This window comes from Pan troglodytes, chromosome 4 (assembly GCF_028858775.2).
Source record: "Pan troglodytes isolate AG18354 chromosome 4, NHGRI_mPanTro3-v2.0_pri, whole genome shotgun sequence".
Classification (NCBI taxonomy): Eukaryota; Metazoa; Chordata; class Mammalia; order Primates; family Hominidae; genus Pan; species Pan troglodytes.
Window position 1 is genome coordinate 124,349,954 of NC_072402.2, and position 10,913 is coordinate 124,360,866.

The 10,913-nt window shown below is 48.3% G+C and overlaps 1 protein-coding gene across 1 annotated transcript in view; it reads right to left on the reverse strand.

Annotated features, from left to right (window-relative positions):
• The window catches only part of ALDH7A1 (aldehyde dehydrogenase 7 family member A1), a 53,720-nt gene extending 43,134 nt beyond the window's left edge, over positions 1-10,586 (reverse strand). The window contains exons 1-3 of the mRNA XM_001157473.7: positions 8,852-10,586; positions 7,212-7,265; positions 6,533-6,598 (exon numbers count right to left, since the gene is read on the reverse strand). Of these exons, the coding sequence (XP_001157473.5) occupies positions 6,533-6,598; positions 7,212-7,265; positions 8,852-9,397 (666 nt within the window). The 5' untranslated portion in view covers positions 9,398-10,586. The remainder of the gene's footprint in view (positions 1-6,532; positions 6,599-7,211; positions 7,266-8,851) is intronic.
• Between the last annotated feature and the right edge of the window lie 327 nt (positions 10,587-10,913).

Sequence of the window (10,913 nt, forward strand, 5' to 3'; positions counted from 1 at the left end):
GAAAGTGGTTTTGGAAAATTATGGCCGGGGGCTGTGGTTCATGCCTGTATTCCCAGCACTTTGGGAGGCCGAGGCAGGTGGATCATTTGAGATCAGGAGTTCAAGACCAGCTTGGCCAACATGGTGAGACCCTGTCTCTACTAAAAATACAAAAATTAGCCACGCTTGGTACCTGTAATCCCAGCTACTCAGGAGATTGAGGCAGGAGAATCACTTGAACCCAGGAGGCAGAGGTTGCAGTGTGCCGAGATCGCACCACTGCACTCCAGCCTGGGTGACAGAGTAAGACTCTGTCTCAAAAAAAAGAAAAAAGAAAGAAAAAAAAAACAGTTCCCTGTCTTCAAGGACAGAGAGACTCCTACTCTTTCTCACCAGAGATGGGAGGGAAAATGAGGACACATGGGGATGCAGACGGCAGAAATGGGCTGCATTCTGTGCTGAAACTGGCTCATGGAAGAAAGCAGCAAGTCTATTCCTTAGAAAGAAATCAATTTCTATAAACTACCTTTCCATATGTTTCACTTTGTTTCCATTTCCCTTAAAGAAAAACGTTCCCTTTGAAAAATTCTAGAATTGGCCAGTCACAGTGGCTCATGCCTGTAATCCTAGCACTTTGGGAGGCCAAGGCGGGTGGATCGCTTGCGGTCAGGAATTCAAAACCAGCCTGGCCAACATGGTGAAACCCTATCTCTGCTAAAAATATTTAAAAAATTGGTGGCGGGCACCTGTAATCCCAGCTACTTGGTAGGCTGAGGTAGGAGAATCGCTTGAACCGGGGAGGTGGGGCTTGCAGTGAGCCGAGATGGCACCATTGCACTCCAGCCTGGGCAACAAGAGCAAAACTCTGTCTCAAAAAAAAAAGAAAAAGAAAAATTCTAGAATTAACTCAAATGAACTACATGAAACAGTGGTTTGTCCTAACACAGTCAAGGCCAGCCAAATGGATGAGGGCCAAGCAGAGAAGCCTCACGTGAGGGAGGATCGAGATGGGAAAGCTTCTGTGACGAGAAGGGGGTCAAGCTTTGGTCTGTTCTTACCGAGCCTCTCTAAGTCCCTGCCCCAGGGAGGAGCCCCAGAGCACAATTAGGAAAAACTCTGCCTCTTCCCTAAACTTTGAACTCAATTGCTTAACTCAAAATCAAACAAGTAGGATCCCCAACTGACTCTACTATTACCCAGGAAAGCAACCTGTTCCCACGTAGCACCCCCATTCTATTTGTTGGGAGGTCTAAAAAGCACCAGAAGTATGAGAAAGGATGTTAGGTGCAGAGGCTGGCATGGTGGGTAAGAGTTGACTGCCAAATGAGATCCTGAATGTGAAAATAGCAACAAAAAAAGTACAGCCCAATATTTAAGAAAGATCATAATGTCAGCCGGCACTCCCTAGGGCAAAGATAGATTTAAAAACCAGTTCATTCCAGGTGTGGTGGCTCATGCCTGTACTTTGGGAGGCAGAGGTGGGCAGATCACTTGAGGTCAGGAGTTCAAGACCAACCTGGCCAACATGGTGAAACCCTGTTCTCTACTAAAAAATACAAAAAAAAACATTAGCCGGGCATGGTGGCTCATGCCTGTAGTCCTGGCTACTCAGGAAGATGAGGCAGGAGAATCACTTGAGTCTAGGAGGCGGAGGTTGCAGTGAGCCAAGATCATGCCACTGCACTCCAGCCTGGGCAACAGAGCAAGACTCAGTCTCAGAAAAAAAACCAGTTCAGGAAAAGACAAGACCCTGAATTCACATAAATTCTTTTTTTTTTCAAATGTTTGTATTTACCCTAGATAAATAGACACATACAATAGACGTTTCTAGTCAAAAGACAACATGTTAAGTTGCACTAGCATTCAAAACAGGATATGCAAAGAGTGAACCCTCACGTAAATTGTGTACTTTAGTTTATAATAACACATCAACATTGGCTCATCAGTTGTAACAAAACATACTAATGCAAAATGTTAATAACAGGGGAAATGGCCTATTACAGGCATGGTGGCTCATGCCTGTAATCCCAGCACTTTGGGAGGCTGAGGTGGGTAAATTGCTTGAGCCCAGGAGTCTGAGACCAGCCTAGGCAACAGAGCAAAACCTCATCTCTACAAAAAATACAAAAATTAGCCAGGTGTGGAGGAACATGCCTGTAGTCCTAGTTACCAAGGAGGCTGAGGTGGGAGGATTGCTTGAGCCCAGGAGGTCAAAGCTGCAGTGAGCCGTGAGCTGTGAGCATGCCACTGTACACTAGCCTGGGCGACTCTGTCTTAAAAAAAAAAAGAAGAAAAGGAAACTTGGGAAGAGGAATGAGGGAGTAATGGGAATTCTGTACTTTCTACTCGTTTTTCTGTAAACTTCAAACTGCTCTAAAAAATAAAAGTCTATTAATTTTTTTCCTTTGAGACGGAGTTTTGCTCTTGTTGCCCAGGCTGGGGTGCAATGGCTCAATCTCCACTCACTGCAAGGTCGGCCTCCCAGGTTCAAGTGATTCTCCCGCCTCAGCCTCCCAAGTAGCTGGGGTTACAGGCGCGCACCACCATGCCTGGCTAATTTTGTATTTTTAGTAGAGACGGGGTTTCTCCATGTTGGTCAGGCTGGTCTCGAACTCCCAACCTCAGGTGATCCGCCCACTTGGCCTCCCAAAGTGCTGGGATTACAGGCGTGAGCCATCGTGCCTGGTCTATTTTTTTGTTTTTGTTTTTTTTTAAGTATATATGTATAGAAAGGCCAGGTGAAGTGGCTAACGCCTGTAATCCAAACACTTTGGGAGGCCAAGGTGGGTGGATCACGAGTTCAGGAGTTCGAGACCAACCTGGCCAGTATGGTGAAACCCTGTCTCTACTAAAAATACAAAAATTAGCCAGGCCTGCCACCCCGTCTGGGAAGTGAGGAGCGCCCTGCCCAGCCACCACCCCATCTGGGATGTGAGGAGCGCCACTGCCCAGCCGCCCCACTGTCTGGGAAGTGAGGAGTGCCTCTGCCCAGCCACCCAACTGACTGGGAAGTGAGGAGCGCCTCTGCTCGGCTGCCCACCATCTAGGAAGTGAGGAGGACCTCTGCCCAGCCGCCGCCCCATCTGGGAAGTGAGAAGCGCCTCTGCCCAGCTGCCGCCCCATCTGGGGTGTGAGGAGCGCCTCTGCCCGGCCGCCCCACTGTCTGGGAAGTGTGGAGCGCCTCTGCCCAGCCGCCGCCCCATCTGGGAAGTGAGAAGCGCCTCTGCCCAGCTGCCCACTGTCTGGAAGTGAGGAGCGCCTCTGCCCAGCTGCCCACTGTCTGGGAAGCGAGGAGTGCCTCTGCCCAGCTGCCCACTGTCTGGGAAGTGAGGATTGCCTCTGCCCAGCTGCCGCCCCATCTGGAAAGTGAAGAGCACCTCTGCCCGGCTGCCGCCACATCTGGGAAGTGAGAAGCGCCTCTGCCCAGCTGCCCACTGTCTGGAAGTGAGGAGCGCCTCTGCCCAGCTGCCCACTGTCTGGGAAGCGAGGAGTGCCTCTGCCCAGCTGCTGCCCCATCTGGAAAGTGAGGAGCGCCTCTGCCCAGCTGCCCACTGTCTGGGAAGTGAGGATTGCCTCTGCCCAGCTGCCGCCCCATCTGGAAAGTGAAGAGCGCCTCTGCCCGGCCGCCACCCTGTCTAGGAAGTGAAGAGCGCCTCTGCCCGGCTGCCGCCCTGTCTGGGAAGTGAGGAGCGCCTCTGCCCGGCCACTGCCCTGTCTGGGAAGTGAGGAGTGCCTCTGCCCAGCTGCTGCCCCGTCTGGAAAGTGAGGAGCGCCTCTGCCCAGCTGCCCACTGTCTGGGAAGTGAGGATTGCCTCTGCCCAGCTGCCGCCCCATCTGGAAAGTGAGAAGCGCCTCTGCCCAGCTGCCCACTGTCTGGAAGTGAGGAGCGCCTCTGCCCAGCTGCCCACTGTCTGGGAAGCGAGGAGTGCCTCTGCCCAGCTGCTGCCCCATCTGGAAAGTGAGGAGCGCCTCTGCCCAGCTGCCCACTGTCTGGGAAGTGAGGATTGCCTCTGCCCAGCTGCCGCCCCATCTGGAAAGTGAAGAGCGCCTCTGCCCGGACGCCACCCTGTCTAGGAAGTGAAGAGCGCCTCTGCCCGGCTGCCGCCCTGTCTGGGAAGTGAGGAGCGCCTCTGCCCAGCCGCTGCCCTGTCTGGGAAGTGAGGAGCCCCTCTGCCTGGCCGCTGTGCAACCTTCCAAGTGTGAAGTGACAGCCTTGTGTGTGATCTTTTCTGTCTTCTCCAAGTTTGCATTTTTGATGTTAAAGTTTACTTTTTAATTAAAAGTTTTAAATTGGAGAATATATTTTTTAAAAAAATTAGCCAGGCCTGGTGGCGCACACCTGTAGTTTCAGCTACTTGGGAGACTGAGGCAGGAGAATCACTTGAACCTGAAAGGCAGAGGTTGCAGTGAGCCGAGATCACACCACTGCAGAGTGACAGAGTGAGACTCCGTCTCAAAAGAAAAAAGTATATATGTATAGGAAAACAACAATTTTTTAAAAATTATGCAGATGGGCCTGGTGGTTCACGCCTATAATCCCAGCATTTTGGGAGGCCAAAGAGGGCAGATCGTTTGAACTTAGGAGTTCGAGACCGCCCTGAGCAATATGGTGAAACCCCACCCCTACAAAAAATACAAAAAAATTAGCCAGGCATAGTGGTGTGTACGTGTAATCCCAGCCACTTGGGAGGCTGAGATGGGAGGATCCCAAGCCCAGAAGGCAGAGGTTACAGTGAGCCAAGATTGGGCCACTGCACTCCAGCCTGGGTGACAGAGCCAGACCCTGTCTTAAAAAAAAAGAAAAAAAAGCAATAACTTTAGGATGCTATGCAATGCAATCATCACAGGTCACAAAATTTTATACACACCATGTATATATGGATGTACAATAATCACAACTATGAAATAAATACATGAAAGACTGGAAGGAAATGCACCAAAACCTAAACCTAATGATCATTTTGCATTGCAGAGGTTGGGGTAAGGGGACTAAATTTGTTTATCTTATTTACAGCATCAATCTTTTCTTAAAAAAAAAGAATATTTATTACTTTTATGATCAGAAATAAATACAAGTAAGTTTTTAAAACAATGAAGGACACTGTTTTGGACAGTATTCTCTATCCAGGTAGGGTGAACTTTACCTAGCACACTGTTTACTTGTGGAAGTGGTATTTTTCTGCCCAAGGATACTTTTGATTGTGTATAATGGAACCCTAGGCCATACTTTTATCCATAATTAAAGTAGAGGAAAGATGTGCTTCATGCTTTACACAAAGACATATCCTGGCTGATAAAAAAAAAAAAGCTTCATCCAACCCAGGGCTCTCTTGGACAGGCTGCTACTCTGCAACCCACCCCAACCCCATCCAACCCCCCTTGCAATCACTGACTCAGAGAAAATACTGCAGCTCAGCAGTCCCTCAGCAGTCCCACACCCAACAGCACAGGGTTTAACTCAAATGTATTGAGGCTTTTCCTGTGCCAGGCTCTCCAGTAAGCACTTTAAATGGTTAACTCATTTAACCCTCCCAGGAGGCAGGCACCCCCAGTCTTTTCTTTTTACAAGACAAAGCACACTGAGGATGGGGGTAGTGGAAAGGTTGAGAAATCAGGCTATCCTAGTTCGCCTTTACTCTCCCCTTCTCAGGAGCCTAGCTCCCACCTAGTGACAAGTCAGTGTGGCCAGCCCAGCACCAGTCACAGTTCCCACATTTGCTCATTTAACCAATGGTGGAGCCTCACAGCCTGATTAGACAGTCAAGGAACATGAGCCTCTGGCCCTGAGAAAGGGATGCTGCCACTGCTCTTTTTTTTTTTTTTTTTTTTTTTTTTTTTTGAGATGGAGTCTCACTCTGTCACCCAGGCTGGATGGAGTGCAGTGGTGCTATCTTGGCTCACTGCAGCCTCCGCCTCCCAAGCTCAAGCAATTCTCCTGCCTCAGCCTCCTGAGTAGGCTGGATTACACGCGCCACCACATTCAGCTAATTTTTGTATTTTTACTAGAGACAGGGTTTCACCATGTTGGCCAGGCTGGTCTCGAACTCCTGACCTCAGATGATCCACCCGCCTCAGCCTCCTGAAGTGGTGGGATCACAAGCATGAGCCACCAGGTGCGATCTGCTGTTGTTCTTTAAACCAGGAATGCTGACCTATTGCTGAGATACTCCCAGACAAATCTGGCAGGGGGATAGAGGAGGAGCAAACAAATATTTCTGGCATAGATCTTCTATTCATTTTCTATTTAATTATAAATTCAAGTAATTTCAGTGAAGAATAGTGTTCACAGCTCAAGTTTATACTATACCAGCACAAAGTTTTAATTCTTAAATTTATCCATTCAATGAATGGCAAGTACAAAAAAGGCACTACCCTAGAAATATGGTAGAGGTGTTTCCAAAACAGCAGGAGCCCTAGTACAGTATCACAGCCCCCAAGGAGCTCACATTTTAACAAGGCGGCACTGACCTGCTTATCAGATGTTTATGTATCTCATTGGTTACAATAGGCAAAGTGATCTTTTCTGAATTCTAGAAACAAAGGCCATACTTACATCTGCCCAGATTTTCCATGCTTCTCTTGCTTTCTTTACAGTTTCTTCATAGTCTGCCACACTGGCCTAAATTAAGAATTAGGGGGACAGAAAGGGGGAAATAAAGAGAAATGATGATGATCTTCTAGAACACAAAAATATTTTCAGAAAAGAATTGGGAAATCTCTAGGGTTCCCTAACATTTATGGCTGAGAATGATTCCCACAGTCTATACTTCCAAAAACTAGCTAGAAGCCGGTAAAACAGGTTGGTATCCAACTGTGCTTTAAAACCTTGCTTTTCAAAGCAAAATCTGTCAGCTTCATCTGGGAACAACATGTAAGGCATATTAGAAATGCAGAACCTTGAGCTCCAACCCAGACTTCGGAAGTCAGAAGCTTCATTCTAACAAAATCCTCAGGTACTTTAGAAGCACTGCCTTAAATGGCCCCCTGCCTAATCTTTCTATGCTTCACCTTTTCTATGGTTCTTTCCTTTCACGCCCCCACCCAAGAGAGGACAGTCTCCCCCAGACAGTCCTAAATGACAAATGAAAAATAAACACATTATTCTCTTCATTTGTGATTTTATATTATTCTTGACCTGCCTAACTGGCTTCTGCCTCTAAAGAAAGCCTGCACAAACTCCTTGTGTATAATTTGAATTAAACACACACACACACAGACACACACACTCTTACCTGTCGGACTCTTGCTATTGGCTCGTTGTTAGCAGGGCAATAGGTCGTAATAACCTTAAAACAAAAGGATGATGATCATGTATAGAAAACGTAATCCCTTCTGAAGTAAGGGAATAGACCAAACGGGGAAGAAAAACAAGAGAGGAAAAAATGATATAATACCCAAACTCAAAAAGCTTAGGTTAACTTCTGTTACATATAAACAGAGGTTGTCTTTCATTTCTGACTTAAACGTTAGAAACTACCTTTCTGCAAAACTCGCCCCTGACATCTCAATATTAGGCATATAAACAGAAACCTTAACATAACCAGTTATTTTGCCTCTTTTTCCATTAATAACAGACCAAACTGACTAGTTTTAGTTATTTCTTCTCTTCCTTACTCTGCCCACCCTCTGCTCAGAGATGAAATGGCCAAGGCAGGAAAACCGTTGGAAAGTCCTGTGTCCACACCAACTGGAGAGGTCTCAGGTCAACAATGAAAGGGAAAATCAAGGCACAGCTAAAAAGGCCTTCAAGAGCCTAATGATCAGATACCACACGGAAATCAGGATGAAACACCGAGGTTTGAGGAGCAATTAAAATTATCTGTATCTCCTACAGCCACTGATTACCAAAAGACGTTTTCCCTCTACCAAGGCAGGTTCATTATATAATATACAACGTCCAACAAAGTTTGTTAACTGTTACATAACATCCTCCTATAAAAAACTTTCTTTTAAAAAAAAATCTGGGCGATAATAACCTTACCTTTCCATTGTATTCTATAAAACATTGTTTTGAGCAGTAATGGGTATCAGGCGCGGTGTTAAGCCCTGGGCAATGGAGAAATGCTGAAAATCCAGTCCTCAAAGGGGTTCACAGCCCCACGTACAACATGGCAAGATTTCGGCAAGTCCAAGCTTGCAAACTCCCAAAGAATTCAGGAAGGAAGATAACTTAAAACTACACTGAAGAACGTTACCTGCGGTGCACATCACAGCTGAAGAGCCAGAGTTAAGCTCTAAATTAAGATCAGTTGCACCGCTCAGTGTGCCACATTTCTCACAAGACCATAGATCCCAAGACCATAAGGTTTTAATTTTTTTTTTTTTTTGAGACGGAATTTCGCTCTTGTTGCTCAGGCTGGAGTGCAATGGCACGATCTCGGCTCACTACAACCTCCACCTCCCGGGTTCAAGCGATTCTCCTGCCTCAGCCTCCCTAGTAGCTGGGATTACAGGCATGCGCCACCACTCCCGGCTATTTTGTATTTTTTTTAGTAGAGACGAGGTTTCTCCATGTCGGTCAGGCTGGTCTTGAACTCTCTACCTCAGGTGATCCGCCCGCCTAGGCCTCCCAAAGTGCTGGGATTACAGGCGTGAGCCACTGCGCCCGGTCGACCATAAGGTTTTAAATATGCGCGGGAAGTTTAGCCCCTACAGCTCCAAAATGACGTCGATTCTGCATAGCACACAAGGACCTAAAATCTAAGTTTTTGTTTTAAAGGCACCCTACACGAGAAAACTTTTACTGTGGAGCTTCAAAATCTCCCATGCTACTACCGCCTCCAGCGCCAGCGGGGAGTCGGTAGGTCAGTGCCCGCCCGGCCTCCTCAAGCGAGCCCCGGCGGCTGCAGAGATTTCTTGAGCGCCCGCGTACCTCTCCCCGGCCTCCCCAGCTGCCATTATACACGCCCTCGTTTTCCTCGCGGAGCCCCAGCTCTTTCAGCCACGCATACTGGGGCTGATTGATGAGGAGAGTGGACATGAAGGCGGCAGGCCTGCTCCAAGGTCCAGGGAGCTTGCTGGTCTTTGCAGCATGCACACACAGCGCGCGTGGCAGGCGCCACATACTGAGCCCGGGACTCGGGATGAGCACAAGGCCCTGAGAGCTGCTGAAATAGAGCCCCGCCCCCCGCCCGGGAGAACCCATTGGGCAGACCCGACCCCTCCCACTGGGCACGACCCCGCCACCGCCCCGTCGGCCCCTGGTCTTCCGGAGGAGCCTGCGGCTGAATCCTGCCTGGAACAATGGGAGTGCTACAGGGAGGAGTGGGCTGCTGCCATCTGGTGAAAGACTCCGGGAGCCACAGTTCCAGCTGGGAATTTTGAGCAAAATATTGGCGCTGAAGTACAGTAGGCTATAGCAGGGGTTCTGAAACTGTAAAATGCGTGTAATGACCTGGTCGTCGTGGTAAATGCACATTCTGATTCAGTAAGTCTGGGCTAGGGTCGGAGAGCCGACATTCCTAACCAGCTCCTTAGCGATGGTGACGCCTCTTGTCCCTGGAGTAGCCAACGGAGGGTTTGTATTGGGGGGCGGGGGAAGGGTTGTTTGTTTTCACTGTTTTGGTAGATTACAAATTAAAGTTTTCTAATTAATGATAAATATTAGATTGCTGCATTTCCTCTATAAATATCCTGCCTGGGTATATTCTTACTTTTTTTTTTTTTTTTTTTTTTTTTTGGAAACGGAGTTTCGCTCCTCTTGCCCAAGCTAGAGTGCAACGGCGCGATCTCGGCTCACTGCAACCTCTGCCTACCGGGTTCAAGCGGATTCTCCTGCCTCAGCCTCCTGAGTAGCTGGGATTACAGGTGTGCACCACCACACCCGGCTAATTGTTTGTATTTTTAGGACAAACGGGGTTTCACCATGTTAGTCAGGCTGGTCTGGAACTACTGACCTGAGATGATCTGCCCGCCTCAGCCTCCGAAAGTGCTGGGATTACAGACATGAGCCACTGCGCCCGGCCTCTTACTTTTTTTTTTTTAAGATGGAGTCTCGCCCTATCGCCCAGGCTGGAGTGCAATGGCACGATCTCCACTCACTGCAACTTCAACCTCCCAGATTCAAGTGATTCTCCTGCCTCAGCCTCCCCAGTAGCTGGGATTACAGGTGCACACCACCACACCAGCTAATTTTTGTATTTTTAGTAGAGACGGGGTTTCTCCATGTTGGCCAGGCTGGTCTCGAACTCCTGACCTCGTGATCTGCCCGCCTCTGCCTCCCAAAGTGCTGGGATTACAGGCGTGAGCCACTGTGTCCGGCCTATACTTATATTTTTTTTTTTTTTTTTTTTTTGAGACGTGGTCTCGCACTGTTGCCAGGGCTGGAGTCCAGTGGCGCAATCTCAGCTCACTGCAACCTCCGCCTCCCGGGTTCACGCGATTCTCCTGCCTCAGCCTCCTGCGTAGCTGGGATTACAGGCGCCCATCACCACACTTGGCCAATTTTTTGTATTTTGAGTAGAGACGGGGTTTCACTATGTTGGCCAGACTGGTCTCGAATTCCTGACCTCGTGATCCGCCCACCTCAGCCTCCCAAAGTGCTGGGATTACAGGTGTGAGCCACCACGCCCAGCTCTTACTCTTAAAGAATAAAGACAGTTTTGATCAATTTCCTTCATTCTCCATTTCTGTCTTCCTACAATATCCTTTCCATTCATACATGCCCCATCTCATTTCACAACGACTGGGCCTACCCTGTAAAACGGAAATACTAATATCTCAATCATCATTATTTGAACATGAGTTTAAAATATGCTTGCCCACGCTAGAGTGCAGTGGCAGGATCATGGCTTACTGAAGCCTCGACCTCCGAGGCTCTAGTGATCCTCCTACCTCAACCTCCCAAGTAGCTGGGACTACAGGCATGCCTTCACACCCAGCTAATTTTTGAGGGTTTTTTGTAGAGACAGGGTTCCCCCATGTTGCCCAGGCTG